At 36.6% G+C, this 25,950-nt stretch overlaps 1 protein-coding gene across 1 annotated transcript in view; it reads left to right on the top strand.

The window, feature by feature from the left end:
* The window catches only part of NUFIP1 (nuclear FMR1 interacting protein 1), a 38,917-nt gene extending 14,906 nt beyond the window's left edge, over positions 1–24,011 (top strand). The window contains exons 6-10 of the mRNA XM_069467229.1: positions 2,755–2,847; positions 7,840–8,033; positions 16,236–16,352; positions 22,218–22,450; positions 23,819–24,011. Coding sequence (XP_069323330.1) covers positions 2,755–2,847; positions 7,840–8,033; positions 16,236–16,352; positions 22,218–22,450; positions 23,819–23,941 — 760 coding nt within the window. The 3' untranslated portion in view covers positions 23,942–24,011. The remainder of the gene's footprint in view (positions 1–2,754; positions 2,848–7,839; positions 8,034–16,235; positions 16,353–22,217; positions 22,451–23,818) is intronic.
* Positions 24,012–25,950: the final 1,939 nt, after the last annotated feature.

The following is a 25,950-nucleotide window of genomic DNA, read 5'->3' as shown; positions in this document are numbered from 1 at the left end:
CTTATCTTTCAATGCAGGGTGCTTGGGCTCTATGTGGCAAAGCAGTTTTGAAGGTTTGTTGGATAGCCAGTTGCCACATATTATACAAAGCAGGCTTGGAGGATATGAATCACCTGTTGCAGTGAACCTGCAATTTAAGTAGGACTCTTGGTATTTTCTTTTAAATGCAGCTTTCATTTTGTTGGCAGTCTGAAGAGTCTTCTGCTGTCTCAATCATTGGGTCTTTCCCCCTTTTCAAAGAAGCTTTCCAGTGACATTTGTTTCTTACTCATTTTTGCTGGGGTTAGCTTGTGGGCTTACCCAAACTATGACTGAGACAAATGTGCAGTGCAGGAAAGAGGCGTGGACAGAAGTGGCAAATAAAATAATGGGCAGGCCTTGCATGGACTAAAGTAAGTGTTGGATTCCGATTTAAAGCCTGCCACCAGATGCAGCTTAATTGTCATTTGCCACTCACTGATAGGGTTTTGATATGAGTCTGCAAGCAATTGACTTATTATGGTCTCTGTGCAGTCAGACCTCTCTGCTAGTGATAATCTGTATTTGCAGCTGCTCCCCAGTGCTAGCATCACCCCCTCAGCCCCACCTCAGATCATCAGGCATTAGATTCTCATAAGGAGGGCACAACCTAGATCCCTCAAATGTGTAGTTTAGAGTAGGGATCGTGCTCCTATGAGAATCTAATGCCACCACTGATCTGAGAGCTCAGGCAGTGATGTGAGTGATGGGGAGTGGCTGTCAATACAGATGAAGCATGGCTGCCTTGCTGCTGCTCACCTCCTGCTGTGCTGCCCGGTTCCTCACAGGCCACGGACCAGTACTGGCCCCAGGGTTGGGGACTGCAGTGTTTAAAGGTCTGCAATACTCAGTACAAAAATGTTGCAGAAACACAAGTAGTAAGAAGTGAATTTGGGAGTTGTGGAGGGTGTTGAGTAGCTGTGAGGTACATATCCAGCCACTGCAGGGCCTGTGGAAGTCATCACTGTTTTATCATTACTGCTTCTGCATATTCCGACTTAAGCTTGAAAATAACTAGCTATCATCCTCCCTGTAAGACTATTTTATTGTCACTTCTCATCTTCTTTTAAAGGCTGCAATAGTTCCTCTCATCTTTCTTTGGAGGTTTCATTTTTCATCCTATTAATCATCTTTTGAGTCTCTTCTGATTCCCTTCCGGGTTTCAATTTTCCTCAATGTTCCTTTTCAGTTTAGAAGTACAGAACTTGACACGATGCCTTAAGAGTATCTGACCACTTTTGAGTATCCTGGGAGGAAGATTTTACTCATACTGGTGCAAGTGCCAGAGTCCACTTCATATAACCTTAGGTTACATTTGCTTTCTAAAAATGTAGTCATATGTTGCTGACTGGCTGTCAGATTTTTATCTCCTATGACCTTGATCTTTTCCTCTTATGTTTATTTATAGCTTGTACATTCATCATCTTTTATTTATGGAGTTTATTTTTCTTGGCTGGATATATTACTTTGCACTGTCCTCATTGAAATTCGTTGTTGTTTTTTTTTCTGATTACTTCACCACTTACTCAATGTCATTTCCATTCCTGTCTTTCAATATGGCCACCCCCTAGACTTCATATTGTCTGTGCTAGCCAAATCAGTAATGCAAATGTTAAAAAGAAAAAAGGTGGAGAAGTGTCCTAGAAACGATGGTAGAGCACAATTTGTTGTTTCTCAAAATTTACTCTGATGAGTGGCCAGGCTGAGTGGTAAAGGGGTCTGTGTTCCCCTCCCTCTGTGTTTATTATCCTCCCAGGGTCTACCCTCTCACCCTCAGAGTTTGGTATCTGCCTCTCCACACAGCTGTGCCAAGAAACAAAGCAGTTCATCTTGTACACTGTTGTCAGATTTAATCTTAATCATTGCCTTGTACATATCACTCCCTGTTACGTAGACTTTTTGTGACTCCCTGTCACCTGCTGAATTAAATATAAGTTTTCTAGTCTGGTATTCAAGGCACATTTTGGCCTGAGTCTCCCTTTCCAGTTTGATTGCCTATAGTAACTATATTATGTTTCATACAAAATTAACCACTTACCATTGCCTGGATATCTCCTACACTTTCTGAGGCCTTGATTTGTTTGCAGTATTTGCTCTATTTTGAACACTCTGAAGCTTTTCCATCTGATTTCTGTTAACATTGTTTAAGACTAATTTCTTTCATGTTCTGTTCTTTCTGGATTTCTCCACTTAGGTATATCATATTTCCTTCCCACCTGCTGAAGCTTTACACTCTTTTGGGTTCTTACTATATTTTGTCTGCTGTTGTATCTATTTGTGTGCTTTTCTTGTCCTTCCTGGTAGACTGTATGTTCTTTTAAGAACTGCCTCTTCCTCATCTTAATAACTTTGAGTATACCTAGCATGTATCTGTGTAAAATTTAATATACTTAAGTTTCTTCTTACAATATTTATGGGTACATGCCAAATAGATGAATTAGATCAGTTTGAGCACATTGTACGATATATTTGATTTAAATTCCAGTGTAAACTTATCTAGTTGCAAACTGCTAGTAAAGTTTGTGGACCAGCAGCTCATCGACACTTTGAATTGCATTGTTGTAGTCTACCTTTTTTTTCTCCTTTAAAAAGTTCTAAAGTTAAAGGTTAAAGGTTTACAGTTATTTACTGTGTTAGTTGTTAAACAAAAATTGCCGAATTCGGCAGTTACTTGATTGCTTATTTAAAGTTGTACTCCCAGAAGCCCTTTTATAATTAACTTTTATTATTGTCTAGAAACTATCCAACTCTGGCCAATATTGAAAGGAAGAAAAAGTTAAAACTTGAAAAGGAAAAGAGAGGAGCAGTATTGACAACGACACAGTATGGGTAAGTTCTTTAAAATTGCTTGCATTCTTAGTGCTCATTTTAACTGGATGTACTTACAAATAATAAAAAGGAGTGTAAATCAAGATCTTAACATCTCTATGCTCTCAACTCTTGGCTTTTGTAACTTTTTTACTTAAATTATTTTTTTATATCTAAAATAAGTATTACGCTATAATCATATGGTTTTCAAAAAGGTACATAGTGAACAAGACATTTCAGTCTTTGTCGCCCAAACTATATAGTCTCCTTCCCAGAGGCAACCCATTTTACCCTTCCAGAGATTCTCTGTGTCTATCCTGCACATAGACGATAGGGTCTCCTCCCCCTCCCCCTGTTTTGCAGTAGCACCTTGCTTTTTTAGCCAAACATTATGCCTGGAGATTGTTCCATATTAATATATAACAAACCTCATTCTCTAAGGATGTGTAGGAGCCACAGTGGTGGTGGTGTTTTTAAGCCAATTTCGTATTAATGGACATTTAAGTTTTTACCAACCTTTTACTAATAAGAAGTTGTCTGTTATTGTCCTTGTCAATACAATATTTTACACATAAGCAGGTATTTCTGAAAATAGATTCCTAAAAATGGATATGCTGAGTCAAAAAGGAATGTGGGCTGGGTGCGGTGGCTCATACCTGTAATTATAGCACTCTGGGAGAACAGGGCAGGAGGATTGCTTGAGCTCAGGTGTTCAAGACCAGCCTGAGCAAGAGCAAGACCCCTACTAAATATAAAAAAATTAGCTGGGCATTGTGGTACACACTTTTAGTCCCAGCTCCTTGGGAGGCTGAGGCAGGAGGATTGCTTGAACCCAGGAGTTTGAGGCTGCAGTGAGCTGTGATGATGCCACTGCACTCTAGTCCAGGAGACATAATGAGACTCTGTCTCAAAAAAAAAAGGTAAAAAGGTAATATTAATAGACACTGCCAAATATCTATAATAGAAGCTGGACTACTTTACTGTCCCACCAGCAATGTATGAGATACCCTTTTCCCCTATGCTTACTCTCTCACTTTCATAGATAGAATTTTTTCATTTCATTTACTTTTTATTGAAGTACATTGTAATATAAGTAAAATATGTAAATCTTAAGTACACAACTTGAATTTTACATATGTACACCCCCCCCCCCCACATATCTGTGTAACCTCCACACAGATTAATGTACAGAACTTCCTCACCTCATGAAGCTCTATTAATCCCTCCCCTGTTAAGTGGATACAAGTATTCGTTTTCATTGGTCATGTAAATATGCTAGGTCATAGGGTATCCATATGTTTAGCTTTAGTAGATATGGCCAGTTTTCCAAAGTGGTCACACCAATTTAGCACTCTACTGATTGCATCTCATTGCTGCTGGTCAATGCTTGGTAATCTTTTACCTTTTACTCATGTCATACCATTTCCCTCCTAACTAATGGTGTTAGCCCCTTTTCATATGCTTATTGGCTGTGTGAATATTCTTTTGTGAAGTACCAGTTCAAGTCTTTGACCAATTTTTAATTGGGGTTGCTTTTCTTTTTTTTTTTTTTTTTTGAGACAGAGTCTCACTCTGTTGCCCGGGCTAGAGTGAGTGCCGTGGCGTCAGCCTAGCTCACAGCAACCTCAAACTCCTGGGCTTAAGCGATCCTACTGCCTCAGCCTCCCGAGTGGCTGGGACTACAGACATGTGCCACCATGCCCGGCTAATTTTTTTTTTGTATATATATATTTTAGTTGTCCATATAGTTTCTTTCTATTTTTAGTAGAGACGGGGTCTCGCTCTTACTCAGGCTGGTCTTGAACTCCTGACCTCGAGCAATCCACCCGCCTCGGCCTCCCAGAGTGCTAGGATTACAGGCGTGAGCCACCGCGCCCGGCCGGGGTTGCTTTTCTTGATTTGTAGGAGTTAAGTATTTATTAATACTTAGGTATAAATCCTTTTTTGAAGTATATGTATTACAGATATATCTCACAATCTGTGGCTTGCCTTTTTACTGTCTTTATGGGTGCCCTTGTTTTTCTTACAATCAGTGTTAATTGTCCAGACATCTGGGGTCAGCTGGAAGTCAGGCATATCTGCTGATCTTGACAAGGCTTAGTCACAGCTGGGGTTTTGTTGCCTGATGGTCAGGATGCTTATGTAGTGACTATTTGTGATGCTCTTCATTCTTTTGTGTAGATTCATCTTTCCATCTAATGTCATTTTCCTTCTGTCCCAAGGACATCCTTTAATATTTCTTGTAGTAAGATTCTACTGGCAATGACTTTTTTCAGCTTCGTGTATCTGTAGAAAAACCTATTTGCCTTCTTTTTTGAAAAATATTTTTGCTGGATATATGCAATTCTTGCTTAACAGTTTTCTAAATTTATAGTACTTTATAGATGTTGTTCCATTGTCTTCTCATTTGCATTGTTTCCAAAGAGAAATCTGCTATTGTTATTATATTATTACTGTAAAGGAAAAATAAAAATCTCAGGATCCCCCCAAAACTCATTAAACCAAAACAGAGAACTGAGTCACCCAAGCACTACCATCCTCTCCCCACTGAGATATAGGGGTCCTCTTTTAAGAAATGAGGGGGTTAGAAAATGACTAATAGGGTTTGTTTGTTTGTTTGTTTGTTTGTTTTTGGTAGACTGAGTATGGGAGGGAAAAAGAAAGCTTGGCTGGAAGGTGGTCTTACACAGATAAGCCTTATGATAACAGACCTCAAGGAAATGATTTTATTCAGACCTTTAAGGGTATCAGTTTCTCAGGAAACCTGTCCCAGGTCAAATAGGCAGGACCTGGCTGCATTTAACAGATTCTTTACAGATGAAAACCTCTCCCTCTACCTCCGCACCTAGACAGCCTTACAGCATTGTTCCTGTTTGCCTGCAGCCATCTTAAAATATGTCAAGAAATGTACTTTGGGTTAAAATATTTATTTCCTTCAGCCCAAACAAAACCCCTTCAAGATATACAGCCCCTATAAAATGAGTGCATGTCAATTATCACCTTAGGACTGTAGCCTAAATATTACAGAGCTGTAGTAACCGAAACAGCATGGCACTGCCATGAAAACAGACACATAGACCAATGGAACAGAATAGAGAACCCGGAAATAAATCCACACATCTATAGTGAACTTACCCTCAACAAATGTGCCAAGAACATACAGTCGGGAAAGGACAGTCTATTCAATAAATGGTGCTGGGAAAACAGGATATCCATATGCAGAAGACTGAAACTAGACCCTTTTCTCTCACCATATACAAAAATCAAATCAAAATGAATTAAAAACTTAAAGCTAAGACGTGAAACTATGAAAGTACTAAAAGAAAACATTGGGGAAAATCTTCAGAACATTGTTCTGGGTAAGGACTTCTTGAGTAATACCTGCAAAAGCACAGGCAACCAAAGCAAAATTGGACAAATGAGATCACTCAAGCTAAAAAGCTTCCGCACAGCAAAGGAAACAGTCAGTAAAGGGAAGAGACAACCCACAGAATGGGAGAAAATATTTGCAAGCTACCCATCTGACAGGGGACTAATAACTAGAATATATAAGGAGCTCTAACAACTCAGTAGGAAAAAATAAAATAATCTGATTTAAAAATGGGCAAAGGATCCGAATAGACATTTCTCAAAAGAAGACATACAGATAGCCAATAAGTATATGAAAAAATGCTCAACATCATTAGTCATCAGAGAAATGCAAATCAAAACTACTTGAGATATCATCTCACCCCAATTAAAATGGTATTTATCAAAAAGGCAGTAACGAATGATGGCAAGGATGTGGAGAAAGGGGAAACTTCGTACATAGTTGGTGGGAATGTAAATTAGTATAACCACTATGGAGAACAATACGGAGGTTCCTCAGAAACTGAAAATAGAATTACCACATAACCCAGCAATCCCACTGCTGGATATATAGCCAAAGGAGGGAAATCAGTATATCGAAAATATACCTGCCCTCCCATGTTTATTGCAGCACTATTCACAATAGCCAGGATTTGGAATCAACCTAATTGTCTATTGGTAGATGAATGGATAAAGAAATTGTGCTGCATATACACAATGGAATATTATATAGCCACAAAAAGAATGAAATCCTGCCATTTGCAACAACATGGATGGAATTGGAGAACATTATGTTAAGTGAAATAAGCCAAGCACAGAAAGACAAATCCTGCATGTTCTCACTCCTATATGGGAGCTAAGTATTAAAAACAATTGATCTCATGGAGACAGAGAGTAGAATGATTACCAGAGGCTGGGAACAATAGTGGGGAGAGAGTGATAAAATGGGGATGATTAATGGGTGTAAAAATATAGTTAGAGTGAACAATACTTGATAACAAAGTAACTATAATCAACAATAGGTTAGGGTATATTTTAAAACATTAATAACTAAAAAAATGGAATTGGAATGTTCCTAACACGAAAAAATGATAAGTGCCTGAGGTGATGGACACCCCAATTACCTTGATTTGATTAGTTCACATTGTATGCTTGTGTCAAAACATCACATGTGCCCTATAAAGATATACAACTATTATGCGCTCGTAAATAAGTAAAAGGGTGTTATGAAGGTCAAACAAGGCAGCATATTTGTAAATGTTTCAGAAACATTTAGCCTCCTTAAAAATGAGTAGACAAGAGTTAACACACTTGATAAACTCTAAGAAACACTTTTATGTACAATAGAAAAGAAAGAATGCTGCCAATTAAGTTGACTTGATTGCATAGCAGTGTGATTTCAGAGGAGTAAAAATATGGGTGGAAATGTGCGGCTTAGAATCAATAAGGTGCAGTATATTGTGGGGTATTGTCCTTTTAAAGTCTTTTATAGATTTCTCTGCCTTTGGAAGCCACTGAATTTCTGTTATTTTGGTCTGTTTAATGTGCTAGGGTATAAATGATTGATTTGACATCTAGGTTTCTTTTGCATCTAGTAGTCTTTTTCAAATTTTTCTTGAAAGCTCAGTGCCTTTTATATTAATAATTGCATTTTTCTTATTCCAGCAAGATGAAGGGGATGTCCAGACATTCACAGATGGCAAAGATTCGAAGTCCTGGCAAACATCGCAGATGGAGAAATTATGGTGCTAGACAGAGAGCAGTCATTGGAGCAGGGAATCGCTTGTGTGATTCCAAGCTCAAAGGTCTACCTAAGGCAACTCCAGACCCTCTTGGTGTTTTGATAAACAGTGATTCTGGTAAGCTGAACAGAAAATAACATGTTCATAAGTGTATAGACAATGATGCTGAAGTTGATTATTCACAGCCTTGTTTGTGGGAATATTAATGGCAAATATATAAAAATGTAGAATGATGCTTTTGTTCGTTTTTGTTTTTAATAGGAGTATCTTATTTAAAACCTCATTTCAGAACATTTTTTCTGAGTCTTGGGAGTGGGTGCATGGGGCAGGCAGGCTATGGGAGAACGACTGTATTTGCTGGATAATTTCCATAGTATGATGTAATCTTGGAAATTTTCTTAAGATTTCTTTGAATGTAGTAATGTTGTAGATTGAAATTTTCCCAGTTATATGGATTTTTTCCCACTTGTAAAGCAGTAATTCTAATGGAAGTCAGTATTATTTATGCTACTGAACATGAACATGATATTGGACAAATAATATTAATTCATTGTATTTGAGTAGTAATACCTTTCCTCCCAAGAGCATAGAATATATTTATATGTATTCATAGTTTATCCTTGAATTCTCTCTAGAATTGATAGGGCAAGTTGACACTTGCTTGTAAGTTGAAAAACTAAAGCACCAAAATACTGCTGTCGCGTACGGATACCATTCAGCCTCTGAGACTCCATTTCCCCTTCTGAAAAATGAAAATATATGTAAATGTTTGCACCGCCTTTTCCTCCAGTAACGTTGTGAGGCTTTATCTAATTGCATAATCTTACTGCTGCAAAGGAGTATCCAGAGATTATTAGTGAGTGGGCTGATGTTACATTGTAGGTTTGATTGTAGGCTCTGTTTAGCTTAGATGACAGTGGCTTCTGTGATAATCAGATGCAAGTTTTTGAACTTATGAATGGCAAGAAACGGGAGAATAACTAATTCATTGACTGAGTTAGGATGGAAATGGACCTTGGCATAAGGGAATGTTGGGCTAAGTATAAGAAGGCAACATTTAATAGGAATAATAATAAATTATCTTAACACCAGTTAACATTTATAAGTAAGGTACTTACTGTGCTCTGTATACTATATATATATTAATTGTTCTGCTCATAACAACCTTTTACACAGGTGCTGTTGCTACTCTTGTTTTAGAAATGAGGAATACAGAGACTAGTTTGCCTTAGTTAGTGGCAGAACCAGATTTTGAATTTAGGAGTCTGACTTCACTAGTTCACCACATGTCCTCTAAATATGAAGTCTGAATTTGTCTAAAATAATATTGTTTAAGTCTAGATAGTTGAGATGTGGGAGAGAGTTTAGAAAAGGCATTTTCTTATCCTTGCAGAAAGCAAGGAAAAGGCAGATGATATTTTGAGCCGGTTTTGAGTTTACTCTTGGGCACTGTTTTTTTCCCCCTCAAAAAATTTTAAAGAGAGTCCACATACTTCTTCTGACTCAATGTGTGACCTTGATGATAAAATACCATCTTTACTGAAATATAAACTTTCATGTCATTAAAATACCTAAAACACAAATGTAAAACCTACCGTTATAATCAGTAAGTCACTGATTTGAAAATTATATAATTCTTTATGCAATTTTCTAAATGAACATTTGAAGGACTCTAATATTGAATAGTCTTTTTTGTTTTTGTTAACTTAGCTTTGATAGATGGTTAATTCTGTTTTCTCTTTTTAAAGAAATATTTCAGTACCAATCTGGTAAAACATCAACTAAAAGATGATTATCATCTTGCTTCTATTTAAGCCTGTATCTAAGTGCTCAACAGACATCCTAGACATAAGAAACAGGGATAAATCCCTCTCATCCTCATTGGTAGAAAGAATTCACCTGGACTCCCAGGAGCAGCTGAATAAGAGATGTCACATAATTTTGTTTTGGTGTAAATGTTGAATCCCTTACCTATACTGAGGGTTAAGGATGAGAGCAGACTTGTTTTGAGGGTCAGAGATGAGAACATAATTCTTGATTATACAAATAATCCATCTAGGTTATAAATTTATGATTTAAAAAAATTTTTAATTTAATTTATAATACTGTTCTCCAAGGAAATGACAATACCAATGATCAAATTATGGTAGCTAATTTCGTAGGAAAGATGCCATTTAAATTCATATTATCCTTTACCTGGCATTTCCTCTGGAGTTGGACATTTTCCAAATCAATGTTTTAGCCCATAGATTCTTCAACTTTTCACTCCAGGTATAGCCATAGAAAACCATATATTAATACCATTTTTTATATGCCCTAAATATTCTCAATAACTTTACTCTCCAGTATATGTCTTTCTACTTGTTTGGAGGTAGCTTTTCTTACCCTGGGCCAGAGGCAGCCAACCTTAAGATCTAGTTGTTCAAGTTGTCAGTGGTGAATTAGCATTGTGATGATGTGACCCAGTGCTCTCATGTGGCAGTTGATACTTTTCGGCACTAAACTCACTTTAAAGTTTTCCCAATTCCTTCCATTTTTTTGCCCTTTTTGGCTCAGAACTTAATTGAGACATCAGCACTCACATTTTGGACAAGACAGTAATTTTGGAGGATCTTTACAAACCTTAGATCATGCTTAGAAAATCATTGCCTGAGCTCACAGTCTTTTTTTTTTTTTTTTTTTTTTTTGAGACAAGGTCTTGCTCTGTTGCCCTGGCTGGAGTGCAGTGGCGTGATCATAGCTCCAACTCCTGGGCTCAAGAGACCCTTCTGCCTTAGCCTTCCAAATAGCTGAGACTATAGGCACACAACACCATGCCTGGCTAGTTTTTCTATTTTTGTAGAGATGGGGTCTTGCTGTGTTGCCCAGGCTGGTCTCCAACTCCTGGGCTCAAGCAATCCTCCCACCTCAGTTTCCCAAAGTACTGGATTACAGGCTGAGCCACCACACCTGCCCCTCACCTTCTCTTTATTGTAGTTGGTGGTATGTGTACTCTGTTCTGTGTAGCTGCTTTGAATTGGGAATTGACATTTCAAAGGGAAAGCCTTTTATTTGGAGTCTCCCAATTTCTCAGTTTTGAGCATGTCTTGTTCTCACTAGTTTTCCTTACTGGTGCAATATTTTTTATTTTCTTGTATATTCTGCTAACTAGACTATTTCATGGAGGTTTTTGTTTGTTTGTTTTAATCTTTTTTTTTGTTTTGGTATCTCATTAGTTAGGACCCAGTTTATTTTATTGCTATCATTGTTTAAATATATATGCGACAAGTTTGTGGCTTTCCTAGCCTGTAGTCTTAAACAGTAGGTCTTTTGTCTGACCTAGAAAGAAAGCAGCTGGTCAGTAAAGTGGCATTGAACATCTGTGACTAAAGTACCTCAGCATCCACAAGACAAAGACAATCTAATTTGTTAATCATTTGTTATAACATAAATGTAGTTATTGTCATAGAACACTGGGCTGTCATTCTAACTGTGCACTGACATAAGCTAGGTTGTTGAGAAGGTAGATGTTAAAGTAAGAAAATAAGCTGGCGGAGCACATCTGCTGTCCTGAATGCCCATCACTGTCTTCTCCGAGAGTTGGAGACTGTAAAGCAAAGTTCCCATTCTGGGGAGTGGCTTTTTCAATCGGTGGCATTTTTTCAGGAGGCTTAATTATACATCTTCCTGGGCTAGAACGTATACTTGTGTCTTGCTCCATAAAGACAATAGGAAATAGTCCGTGGGGCGGGTGGGCAGTGGGGAAAAGTGAAGAAATAAGTTGTAGAAAGAAGCCAGATGGGACACTTCTACTGGTAGGGTTTAGAGTGGACAAGACATTCAAAGGGCAATGTTATTTTGCTATTTTCATTTCAGTAGGGATTTCAAGGTCCTACATTTTGCTTACCCAGCACTGTAATTCACTACGATGCTGGGGATTTCAAAGAAGCCTCCCCCTGCCTTTGAGAAACTCATAGTCTAATGATAATTTTTAGATCATTGCATTAGATTAATTTTTTGGTAGGTGGGAACATGAAGTGTACAAATGAGAGAGAGAGGTGAGATTTACCTTTAGAAAAGTGTCACTAATGTTTTAACAGTGAGAGAAATTATTTGAGCTGGTATTTTCTAATAATGTGAAAGTTCAAGTTCAATTTTATCAGCTTGATTGCTAGTGTCTTTATACTGGTATTTTTAGTTTAGAAAGATGTTTTAGCTACTTTTATGAAATGAAGTTTCCTGAGTATTATTTTGTCAGCCAGTACAATGCCTTCGGCATAGTCTTTCCAGATAGTTGCTAAAAATGCGTGTGTTGGAACTGCTAGGTAGATCCCAGGGACTTCGGGGGCAGTCTTTTTTTCTTTTTTCTTTTCTTTTCTTTCTTTCTCTCCTCCTTTTTTTTTTTTTTTTTTTTTTTTAGCTGAAAAGTCATTGTAAAAGATGTTTTGATAGTGCCAAAAGGACAGTACTCCTTTTCCAAGTGTTATTACACATGGTGGGCCCCTCAAACATAGAACTGAGGGGAGAAGTAAGGGAAAAGGTGTTCATTTGTTTGAAGTCCTAACTCCTACTCTTTGGGAAAGCAGTCAAGTATAGCGAGCTTGAGTGTTGTGACACCCTAGTAACAAGTACACTTAGCACTCAAATTGTGATTTCCAAATACCATTCTCCAATTACAGGAACTAGGGCCTCTTGGAGCAATGGCTGATTCTAGGGTTGGGATGGGGAAAATACAAGGTGAGCCTAGAATATCTCATAATGCCAGAACATAAGAAAATGCTCAAAAAACATAAAGATGGGGGCACGTCAGAAGAATACTGGAAAGAGTTCCCAATGGCCAAAGTTGGAACAATTTGAGACTCAAAATAATAAATTACAACCCTCCAAATAAAATAAATACCCATGAGTCCATATTGATGTAAGTACTTGAATAAATAAATATGAGATAGTAATCTTTCTTACAGAAGAATTCTAATTAATATATGTAGAAGAAATGAGAGAAATAGAAAGTAACATCAGAATGCCATAGTAGTAATTTTTTCAGGCAGGATCCACTGATGGATGGTGAAATTAGTGGTGAAACTTAACGATGAAACAGTATTTGCATAACCTCAAAATATCTCCCCCTCAAATATTTATTCATAACGGTGATGGTTTTAACATATATACAAAATTCTTTGATGCTGCTTACTTGAGTTGGTGCTTAATTCTTCTCCCCTTGAGTGTGGGCTAGACTTATAACTCATTTCAAGAAATAGAATAATAAAAGAGAAAAATAGTAACTTTATATAATAGAGAAATAAGGCAGACCACCCCAGTGATCAAGGTCAACATCACCAGTAATTAGTCATTGATATCATGGACCTGTGAGGTGATGGAAGGGCACATCTCCTTTGTGATATTCTTCCCCAAAATCTATAGTGTCAGTCTAATGATCAGAAATGTCAGACAAACTCAGACTGAGGGACATTCTACAAATACTTGACCAATAGTCTCCACAAGTGTCAGGTTCATGAAAGACAGGAAAAGTTGTCATGTTTACTAAGGCATCATGACAACCTAAATGCAAGGTAGTATGGCAGATTGGATCCTGAAACAGAAAACAGGACGTTAGTGGAAAAACTGGTGAAATTTAACACAGTCTGTAGTTTAGGTAGTAGTGTTGCACCGATGTTAACTTGTTAGCTGTGATAAATGTACTTTGGTTGTGTAAGACGGTAACATTAGGAAGCTGGGTGAAGAGTATAGGAAACACTACCATATTTGCAACACTTATGTAAATTCAAAATTGTTTCAAAATATAAAATTTTTCTTTTTAAAGAGAGGAGAGAAAAGGGACTATGTGTAGGCCAATTAAAACCTTGTCCTCTGCTTCTTGAATTGAATTATGAAGAACACTATCCTTCAAGGTTTATTTCCCTTTGTTTTTATTTTTTATATTATTTCTGATTACAAAACTAGTACAGAAAATGTGGGAAAAGACTGAAAAGTGCACATACACACAAAAACCTACTTTGTTAACTTACAGAGATGGCCACTGCTCATATTTTGTTGTATATCCTTCAATTTTCCCTATGCGTGTGTATATGATTTTTTAGATAAAAATGAAGTCATGTTATTTAACAAAAAAAAAAAAAAAGGAGTGAACTTTGGATCCATGGAGAACTAGGTTTCTATCCTGGCTCCACCTCCTACTAGTTGTATGATTCTATGCTAGTTAACTGTTTTGAACTTAACTCATTCATGTAACAATTTGTCCTCCAAATATTTTTTGAGCACGTATGTACTGTTCTGGGCTCTGAGGATACAGCATTAAACAAAGCAAAACCTCTTCTGTCCTGTAGCTTATGTTCTGATTAGGGAAGTCGCAGTAAACAAATACATAACATGTTGGATTGATTAAGCATCGTGAAGCTGAGTAAAAGGGCAGAGAGTGGTGGTTGGAGAAGAGGGTGTGCTGTTTTGTCTGGAGTGGTCAGTAAAGGCATCTCTGATGAGATTGAATGAAGTGAGGGGCTGATACCAATGGGGATAGCAGTCAGGGCGGGGAGATTGCCACAGCCCCCCAGCTTCGGCAGCCACCACCCTGGTGAGTCAGCAGCCATCAGCATCAAGGCAAGACTCACCACCAGGCAAAAGATTACTACTCATCGAAGGCTCAGATGATCATTGAGATTTTTTTAAGAATAAAGTATTTTTAAATTCAGATATGTATTTCTTTTTAGACATAATGCTGTTGCATACTTAATAGGCCGCAGTATAGTGTAAACATAACTTTTGCATGTACTAGGAAACCAAAAAATTTATGTGACTCACTTTATTGCAGTGGTCTGGAACTGAACCTGCGATATCTCTAACATATGCTTGTATGTCAAATAGCTGTTTGGAGTGTTGCTATAAAAGGGAACAAAGAAATAGAGCTATAGCTGGAAGACATTATTAACATTATCATTGATCATAAAAGCACTTTGATAGGATGGCTTCATTTGAAGAAGATGACTTTATATATCTGCAGGAGGCATTCTTGCTCACTAGTTAAGAATTGGGATTTGGAGTCAGATAGCCAGAATTTAAAGTTGACCCACCTGTTTTATAGTTATGTTATCTGAAGGAAAAGTTACTCAAATTCTCTGAATTTTGATTTCATTACCTATAATTAATGTGAAAGTCATATGGTATCTCATAAGGATTAAATTGAACCATGCTTTTAAAGAGCGTAACATCCAACTGTTACTGTGCTTTTTGGTATCTCTCTTTGGGTCTTGGAAAGATATGTTACAGTTTGGTCTTTAGTCGTTCAAACAATAGATGAAAAGTCTTCATACGAACATTGTGATAGATTTCTGCTTAATCTATTAGTAATTTACATATATAAACTGTATATTTCCCTTTCCCTTTATTAATCCAGGATAAAAGATAACAATTTAGCTTAAAATTGACAAGAAACAGTTTTGGGGGGTTGTGGTGCTGGGTAGAGTGAGTGGGTGGAGGAAAGAGGATTTAACTTCATCTAGCAGAAGGTGGCAGTTCAACATTCACATAAAAGGACACTCCCATTTCCCATTGGCATATTTTGATTTTCCCTAGACTGACTTGGTCAACATTAAGTGCTCAGTCATAAAACATTTCATATGGTTGTGGGTTGAGTTGGTTCATTAAATAGACAAGTTACTTATTGTCTTTAGTGAGGCTTTATTATTATTGGCCGTCTAGCATAGAGTTAATACATTTTTAGAGCTGCCAAAAAGAAATGTAATAGGTGATGTCCTGAGGCTACAACTAGCTTTGCTGGGCCCTGATCAAACACTTTACCTTTGGTAGTCTCTTTAGTACTTGCTAAATTCTCATGGTTGGCTTATTTATTTAAGGTCTTACAAGTTCTAAATAATAAAAACTTTGGAAGGGTTCATTACAGCGTAACTATTTGACCAAGCCTTTATTCAAAGTCAGTAATCCTAATCTACTGAAGTTAAATAAATTTTTGGCCTTCCTACTACCTGTTAATTAATAGCAAAGCACTGTGTAATTAAATTAATTTAGAGAACACCCAAATTCCATAACCTGTGAAGCATGGTAAGTAACTGAGCTGTGTATAACTTCCATTTGCCCCTCTCTCTCCTCTGGGGCAAATAGCTTCTCTGCCCATGAAGATTTCAACCAAGGGGAAAGTTTTCAGGTCTCCGGGAATAAGTTTTTTGGGAAGATTAAGGAAATGATCAGAAATTACTTTCTTTTCACTAAGAGATGAGAGAGTAAGGAGTGATCAGCTTTCTTTTGTATGGTGGTAGTTGTTTGGGGGCATGCTGTTTTGAATGTGAGTTCTTTTCCCTTTTATTTCAGAGTCTGATAAGGAGGAGAAACCACAAGGTACTGTCGTACCCAAGGAGGTGACACCAGCCCTGTGCTCACTAATGAGCAGCTACGGCAGTCTTTCTGGGTCAGAGAGTGAGCCAGAAGGTAAGTCTTGATGTCCGTTGTTACACTGAAGTGTGTTTGTTTACTTTTTGCCTTTGTTGCACGCTGCACGTTCATAGCATCCATAAATACATTCTTTATTTGATTTTCAAATTCCTTTTTCATTTGATTCAGAAGTAAAGTTAAAGGCCGGGCGCGGTGGCTCACGCCTGTAATCCTAGCACTCTGGGAGGCCGAGGCGGGTGGATCGCTCAAGGTCAGGAGTTCGAGACCAGCCTGAGCAAGAGCGAGACCCCGTCTCTACTAAAAATAGAAAGAAATTATATGGACAACTAAAAATATATATATAGAAAAATTAGCCGGGCATGGTGGCGCATGCCTGTAGTCCCAGCTACTCGGGAGGCTGAGGCAGGAGGATTGCTTGAGCCCAGGAGTTTGAGGTTGCTGTGAGCTAGGCTGACGCCACGGCACTCACTCTAGTCTGGGCAACAAAGTGAGACTCTATCTCAAAAAAAAAAAAAGAAGTAAAGTTAACATGGGATAAAGGAAGGCTGGCATGATGAAGAAATCTGTTGCTACTCTGGGAGAAAAAGGCAAAAGTAATACAATATAATGAAAGAATAAGAAGGAGAAAAGACAATATCCACTAATAGAATTGAAGAAAGTTCTAAATGAAATAGCAAAAAGAAAGTTAATTTCTTCCCTCTGCTCTAAGAACCCTTGTCATAACATGTTTATAGCACTTTAAGTAGATGGAGAGAGGTCCTTTATGACAAAGAGCATGATAAAATTTTTTAGATGTATATAGGGCACTGCTCTTGATAGAGCACATTTACATAAATTATCTCATTTGGAAAACACAACAGCCCTATACTTGTGGTTGCATTAGCCTGTGTTTTAAAGGGTGGAAGAAATGGAATCCTTTCAGTAGTCTTTCTGAGAAGTCAGCAATGTTCAGGATACATATCTTACCTTTAAAGATGATGTTACAGGGCAGGTGCTGTGGCTTATGCCGATAATCCCAGTACTTTGGGAGGCTGAGGTGAGAGAATCACTTGAGGCCAGGAGTTTAAGACCAGCCTAGGCATCATAGCAAGACTCCTGTCTCTACAAAAAATAAAAAAAATTAGCTAGGCATGGTGGTGCCAGCTGTAGTCCCAGCTACTCAGAAGACTGAGGCTAAGGTAGGAGGATCGCTTGAGCCCAGGAGTTTGAGGATGCAGCGAGCTATGATTCTGCTATTGCACTCCAGCCTAGGCAATAGAGCAAGACCCTGTCTTTGAAAATAAAACAAAGATGATGTCACAGTTGATAATGCATGAGGCCTTATTGTGAAATTTATTAGTGTAAACCAGTTTAATTTCCTATAGCATCTCTTTTACGGCCTCCTTTTAGAGCTGTGAGGAGGCTGTTGATATGATGCACTGTGGCAGTTTTTTCTTTCTTTCTTTTTTTTGAAACAGGGTCTCACTGTGTTGCTTTGGATAGAGTGCAGTGGCACCATCATAGCTCACTGCAGCTTCACACTCCTGGGCTCAAACGATCCTCCTGCCTCAGCCTCCCAAGTAGCTGGGACTGTAGGCACACATTACTGCACCTGGCTAATTTTTCAATTTTTTGTAGAGACGGGATCTTGCTCTTGCTCAGGCTGGTCTTGAACTCCTGAGCTCAAGTGATCCTCCTGCCTTGGCCTCCCAGAGTGCTAGGATTACAGGCATGAGCCACCGCGCCCGGCCTGTGGCAATTCTTAATCCAAGGTTTATATCAATAGTCCAGCATATGTTTAGTGAATAAGCCTATGTCCTACTGTTGTGGAAACCTGGCTCTGCATGGTAATTTTGCTAGGCTTTATCAACTGTGAGAATTCTTATGTATGTATCTTAGGACAAGATGTGTAATCAAAGTAGGAGCTGTACTGAGGATAAGAATACAGGGTCTAAAAGTGTTTATTATATAGAGTGAAGGGAAGATTTGAATGTAATTGGATGAAGATAGCAGCACTTTTAATGTTGACTAGGCTAGAGATAATCAATGTTTGTGTAGTTGGAAGATGTTGAATAAGGAAGAGTTGGGCTTTAATTTGAAAGATGATGTTTACATCTATCTGTAACATGGGAATTTTTTTCATTTTTAATGGGCCATGGCTTACTGTGGTAGCTTGTTAAAAGCTACTTGGATTTTGAAACATAAACTACTTTGGCTTTATCAGAGTATTCCTTAACAGATGGTTGCCTCTTATTTTTTTTTTTTAATTTTAAGAAAAACAGTATTTATTTCTTACTCTTGTTTCCAATACACTGATATGAAGATGGAGTTATTCTTTAAACACATATTACATTTCCCACTTATCAGTTGTATATATAACAGGTGATAACAAAGAAAACTATTACCAGATTACTGAAACCCATAAAAACAAGCTGGACAAATGCTTTCTTCTCTCTCGTAAGGTGAAACATTTAATACTTTTATATTCATGTCTTCATTCTGAGACTGCCACTATTTTTAATTTGGAAGGAGGAAAGGAAACTGGAATGGATCTTTGCGGTCCCAGCCCTTCATTTTATAGAACCTTAAGCTTAGAGAGTATAATTTTGGCAAGCTAGTATGTAGCAGAGCCAATGTAAAATCTAGGTTTGGGGGCTTAAAAGTCTAACAGTGCCAACTATATTGCCTTCCATTACAGTCTTTCTCTTTGTGGCATTTGCTGTCTTCCTGCACAATGATGCATGGCCTTTTCTTTTATAGATGACAGGATTATTACCTATTAAAAGGTATATTTGATTTTATATGAATTCATTTTGACTAATTATTTAAAATGCCCTGCATTAAAGAAAGAGCCCTTTCTTCACATTCCTAAGTCTTAAGAATTATTTTATGTAGTTTGTATTCAGCTTTATTAAGCCATCCAAGTCACTAGCAGATTTTTAGCTTTTGGTATTCTGGGCTCTAGGATGGGATATTGACACATAGGGAGTTTGGAATAAATAAACCAAGGAAATAAACTGGGTCTTCTCTGAACCACAAAATAGCATCTAGAAGGCTGCTTATTTAAGTGGATTCTAAATGGATACAATCAGTCTGAATCTTTCTAACAGATTTGAACAGTTGTGTCTTCATAAATAATATCTATCTCAAATTAAGAATTAACATAAAAGTAAGTGCAGTGCATACTCCAGTTTCTCTTCAGATTTATAAATCTTTGCCTTTTACTAAAGATTTCCATGGAGAGGAGCAAAAGAAAAAAAAAAGAATTAACATAAAACTGTATAGTATCTGAAACATGAGTAGTGTTTTTCTGGGAAGAATTTTAAATAAGGGAAGGGTCCCTCAAGTAAAACTGAAGCAAAGGAAGATGTACTCACATCTGGGGCTGTAAAAATCATTAAGATATAAAAATTCATGAGAAATACTTCCAAATGGGTTGGTTTGATGTCAGTTCCTCATGTTACCATTTTGGCATTTTTTTTTTTTTGACCATATTAGAATTTAAGCACAGTTTTACAACTCCCCCAAATTATGTTTCTCCAAATGGTTTTGGCTTTGATGGGGAGACCTCCAAATTGGACTGTTTCAAAAGACCACAAACCAAAAAGAGTGGTTTAAGTTTGAAAGAGGTGAATGGCTGGCTGGGCGCAGTGGCTCACACCGAAATCCCAGCACTCTGGGAGGCTGAGGTGGGAGAATCAGTTGAACTCAGGAGTTCAAGAGTGGCATGAGCAACGTAGAGAGACTCCGTCTCTACAAAAAAAAAGAAAAAAAATTTAGCGGGGTGTGGTGTCGTGCGCCTGTAGTCCCAGCTATTCTGGAGGCTGTGGTAGGAGGATTGCTTTAGCCCAAGGGTTGGAGGCTGCGGTAAGCTATTATGATCCACTGCACTCCAGCTTGGGTGACAGAGTGAGACCCTGTCTCTTAAAAAAAAAAAACAACAAACTATAGAATTGAATAGCAATATTTAAAATCTGTTTGAATTGATGAACATTACATTAATATATGGTACTTAGCTGGGAAATGTTATAAACCTCAAGAAAGAGAAAAATATAAATAGTACTAGTTCTTCATTCCTTAGCAGATAATTGACAATATAAGCTTTGATCCATTTGACTTTTGTGTTCCTGAACTGAGTGATCAATAGTTGAAGGAAAAGGGAATAATAGAAAACAGTGTCCTAGTTTTTCTTTTTGCCTTTAATTATTATTTCCATAGTTTTGAACGCTACAAATCACTTTGGGAATTCTTAGCTCCATTCTTTTGTGACTACATCTCTCTTCTTTTTCTCTTTTTGCCCATGACTTTGAAGACACATCATCACTAGTATCATTATAGCAAATTCTTATATAGTGCTTACTCTATGCAGGCATTCTTTTATGTCCTTTATATTTAATTATCTCAACAACCTCATGAAGTAGATACCATTATTTGTTAATATCTATATTCTATGGATAAAGAAATTTAGGCAGGCATAAGTAGCTCGACCCCAAGGTCACACAGCTAATAAGTAATGGAACTTGACTTCATCCTAACAGTCAGGCACCAGAGTCTGTGCTTCTAACACTTACCCTACACTTCCTTTCTTTTCTTTTCTTTTCTTTTCTTTTCTTTTCTTTTCTTTTCTTTTCTTTTCTTGAGTCGGAGTCTTGCTCCGTCGCCCAGGCTAGAGTACAGTGGCACAATCATAGTTCACTGCAGCCTCCAACTCCTGGGCTCAAGAGATCCTTTGGGCTCAACCTCCCATGTAGATAGAACTACAGGCGTGCATCACCACACCCAGCTTATACTTCCCTTCAAATGTAATTTCTATATTCATTCCTATGTAATGCTTGAGTGTTTAGGGTTCTGCCACTCTTGTCTAGGCAATTGAACCCAGTTTTCCAAGTTCTAGACTAGAACTCTTTTATATTATAACACATTGATTCATGGTCAATCAAAGTAAATAGAATAACCATTTGTGGGGGAGGGGGAGAGATTTCTATCTTAAAACTTAACAGTTTTCAACCAAATGGTTTTTCTCCTTCATTAATATGGTGAAGTATACTGATTTTCAAACGTACCAGCCTGTATTCTTGGTATAAAATCTACTTGGTCATGATGTATTACCTTTTTAATACATTGATAAATTTGATTTGCTGATATTTTATTAAGGATTTTTATATCTATGTTCATAAGGGATACAGGTCTGTTGTTTTGTTTTATTGTAATGGATTTGGTAGGTATTGGCATCTGTTTCCTCCTCTTTTTTTAAGGGTTTGTGTAGGATTTCTACCATTTTTTCTTATTTGTAGAATTCAGTAGTGAGGCCATCTAAATAAACCTAAGCCATCTGAACCTGGCATTTTTGGGAAAAGTTTTAAATTATACATTAAATTTCCTTAATAGGTATAGTACTAATCAAGTATAAGACTATTTCTTCTTGAGTGAGTTTTGGTAATTTGTGTTATTCAAAAGAATTTGCTTCATCTAAGTTGTTGAATTTATTGGCATATAGTTCATAATATTCCATTCTATAGATGTTATAAATTCCACACAACTGTTATTTTTGCTTTAAATATATTATAAAATTTTTTTTCAAATGAGAAAAAATATCTTTTGTACTAATTTGCATATTTACTGTTTCTGGCACTCTTCATTCCTTTGTGTAGCTCCAAATTTCCATCTGGTATCATTTCCTTCATAGGGATCACTTTCCGTAGCTCTTTGTGGTAGTCTCCCCAATTCTTGGCAGTTATAGCTCCTAATTTGAAAAATACTAGAATACATTTAAATGTCTTGCAAAATCTTTCATAGTTTTAAGTTATTAAGTAGCCAATATTATGTCTGGGGGATTATTATGGATGTTTTGGTTATTTTTCAAAGGTCTGTTTTTCTGTTTGTTTTTTATTTTTGTGTTTTTGTGGTTTTCATCACACTTAGAAACTCCCATCAAGACTGAAGCAGACATTCTGGCAGAAAACCAGGTTCTTCATAGCAATACTCCCAAGAGTCCAAGTCAAGATGTTAAAGCAACTGTTCGAAATTTCTCAGAAGCCAAGTGTGAGAATCAAAAGAAAAGTTCTAAACAGACAAACACTAAGAGGAAAAAAGATTATCACAACTATCAAACATTATTTGAACCAAGAACACACCACCCATATCTCTTGGAAATGGTAAATTATTTTTCTTTACAATCTGTGTTCTCCTGTCATAAAGATAGCGCCACTGTGTGTGTGTGTGTGTGTGTGTGTGTGTGTAAGGTTCCCAGAGACATATGATCCTTGGAGACTTGTCTGTGTATCTTAATTCTGAAGTTACATTTGGCATATAGCTTGTGTTCAGTTAATGTGTAATAGTACAGTTTTCAAAATTGCTTCAAATAAAGAATGTAGGTTTGAGTGGTTGGTAAGGAAATATGTATTGAGGTTTATTGACATTTTTTAAATTTTCTTTGAAAGCACAGCTAAAAGTACAGTGGCGGGCTGAAGAAAAAAAGGTTTTTAATATAAATATCTATTGTAAACCACAAAGTAATGGAAAGAAAAGACCTAGGTTTCCTGACAATTCTCATTTCTTTGGGGACTGTCTTCACTTTTTCTCTTTCTATACTTTTATTTATTTGTATTTATTTTTATGTATTCTTGGCTTTATTCTCAGTATTATGTGCTCAAAAATCTAATATCTGTCTTCAAATTATAAAGAGGGAGCAATGAATCTTTTGATTGTAATGGACATGAAGCTATTCAAAGATCAAAGATTTTCACGGCTAAGAATAACAGAAATCTACATTTTTTAAATTGGAATTGTAAAACTGTTGACATTCTGTGAAAAGTGTTTGGTTTTGACTTATCAGATAAGTACTTATGCTGTACCTAAAGTGTTCTGTGGTGACACTCTGAGATGCTACATGTAAACACCACTGCTTCTTATTAAGATGGATATGAAATTTTGTAAATGTCAGTGCTATATATAGTAAATTACATTACAAGAGGTGAATTGAATCATCTTTCTATTAAAACTTCGTTTGTAATGTTTTCTGAACTATATTAATAACATCAGAAAATAAATCAAAAATAAAATAAATTCCTTTTTGCAGATTACATATGAATCCTTGGTGATGTACTTATTCTAAATACCAAGGATTTTTAGCTTTCTTTTAATTACAATAAGTACAAAAATGAGAAGTTATGAAAGTCAAGGAATATTGGGATTTTTTACTGCCAATTTCATTGTTACTATATATCTATTTGTCAATTTTTAGACTAAAGAATTGCACACTTTTAAACTTATTTTCTTATCCTTTGTTAGTTACTCCTAGGGAGGACCCCAAATGCCAACGTTAGTTCTTTTTAAGAAGCTAGATAGTCTTGGTGTAAAATGACATATTTTTGCATTGTTCTTTAGGAAAATAATTAGTAAATATAATACACATCTTATTGTTCTGTGTTCTTTATATGGGGAAGACACATGCAATATTTTAGATTGTGTTTCCTGGTTATGTTTTATTTACCAGCTAATCTTTTTATTTGTTTGTTTTTTAGCTTTTGGCTCCAGACATTCGACATGAAAGAAATGTGATCTTGCAATGTGTTCGGTATATCATCAAAAAAGACTTTTTTGGACTTGATACTAGTTCTGTGAAAACTGAAGATGTTTGTGTCTGATGTTTCAGCACACATAACTGAAGCATATAAAATAGTACCATGATTTTTTTTTCCAAAACTGGATTAGTGATTAAATTGTAAGCCTCATAGGATATTATGTTGGATTCTCAAGTCTTTCCTTTGGTTCTATGCAAATAAATACATAACTGATTTTTAAGACTGTGTCTGTATGGTTGGCATTGTGTAGAATACTTGCTGGAAGAATTTTTCTTTTTATTTGTATTTATTTTTATGTATTGCTCTCATGTAAGAAAAACTGTTGGGCTAATTAAGAATTGAAGACTGGTTTAATAGTAAAGAAGAAAGCTTTTAAAGTGTTTGATTCAGCTAAGCAAAATTAGGCAGAGAAATAGAGCCGTTTTGTTTTCAATGCAAAAGAGGAAGGTGTTCCTTAATTGTAGCAAGGGAGAATGTTTTTAAAATAAACCAAATCAATTTAATACAATCAGAAGGTCTTGAAATTTAAATTTTCTCTGTTTATTTTAAAAGACATGTTTAAATTCACCTACACGCACCACTCACATAGCTCAAAATGCAGTGTTTGAAATATTAATACAGATACGGCCTCTATATATTTAGATTCAATTTTATATGTCCCTGAGTTTAGGTACAAGTGAAGTGCTTCTTTCTGGTATACTTCAGAACTGGACCTTTTCCCCCCATGAAAAAGTAAATAAAATATAGTACTTGATGAGGTTCAACTTGTTTATCATAGCAGAAACAATGATTTGTGAGATAATGTGAATAATAATCTCCGTTTTAAGGTTTAATTAAAATTTGGCCTATGAAAGTAGTAATTGAACCCTTTTTAAATTTTTTAAGTAAAAGCTACTGAGATCTTTTTGTCTCCTGTAACACCAGGGAGTTTGATCTTGTGTTCTGATTACTGTGCTCCTATAGGTATAGCTCTGCCCTTTTGACATGCAGCTAAAGGAGGCTAGGTTTTAAACAAATTAGTCTGTTATTATAGTTTAAAAATTAATTTGTCTGACATTGTGATTTTTTAAGTCCATGCATCTTTCCTGCAAGAAGAAAGGTAAGAAAGCTGATAACCAGCTCTCAGGAAAGATCTCTTGCTCTTGTACATTAGTAAAATCCTCTACAGAATCCTGGAACACCTGGCATGTAACACTGGTGACATCACAGACTTGAGATTAAGATTCGTGTTTAGTGTTTTCCAGCCTTATAACCACCATACAGACCTTTTTATTCTGTTTCACCCTCCTCCTCCAGTGGACCCCATATTTTGGAAAATTATCTCCCTAGTACATTAATTCGGTTCTTATAAACACCGTTGAGTACTCATACTTACGTGCCTTCACTGTGCCTGTATTAAAGGGATAAAATTGAATCAGGCCATGCCTGATGTCAAAGAACTCAGTTTAATTGTTATATATTTAGAGATGTGATTCCCAACCAATTCATCTCATCAGGAAGAAGTAACTAATCTTACAAACTAAGTCGATATTCTAAAATACAATGCAGTCTGCACTTTTATCACTGGTTAGCATACAAATTTCGTAGGCTTAAAGTTCATAAATGGATTCACAGACTCCTCAACTACTTTCATGGGCCACCATATCTCCAGGGATGTTGACAATCGGTGCCTTAGGATGCACTGTGTAACAGATTTTATTTTTAATTTTTCTTGTTTTCTAGTAAGTGTATTTAAGACTGAAAATACTCCTTTGAATACTTCCTTGGCTATGTCTAACAGTCTTTAGCTGTGATGACTATTGTTTATTTCTAATGGGTAATTTCAAATTTAGTTGCCTTTATATTTAACCCAGGAATTACTTAAAAGTGTGTTTAAATTTCCCAAGCCAATAGAATGCAGTCCAAATCATTACTTTATGAAATTACATGGTCAATATTTGTAAATATTGTATGAGTTTTGGAGGGTGGAGGGGTGCTTTGCCTGTTTTGGGATACAAGGTTTTCTGGATTTAGCTTGGTAATTATTAAAACCTCCTACATTTCCTATTTTATTGCCCATTTAATCAATTGAT

Source organism: Eulemur rufifrons, chromosome 4, assembly GCF_041146395.1.
Source record: "Eulemur rufifrons isolate Redbay chromosome 4, OSU_ERuf_1, whole genome shotgun sequence".
Taxonomy (NCBI): Eukaryota; Metazoa; Chordata; class Mammalia; order Primates; family Lemuridae; genus Eulemur; species Eulemur rufifrons.
The sequence above is the reverse complement of the archived record's forward strand: the minus strand, read 5'-3'. Positions and strand labels throughout refer to the sequence as shown.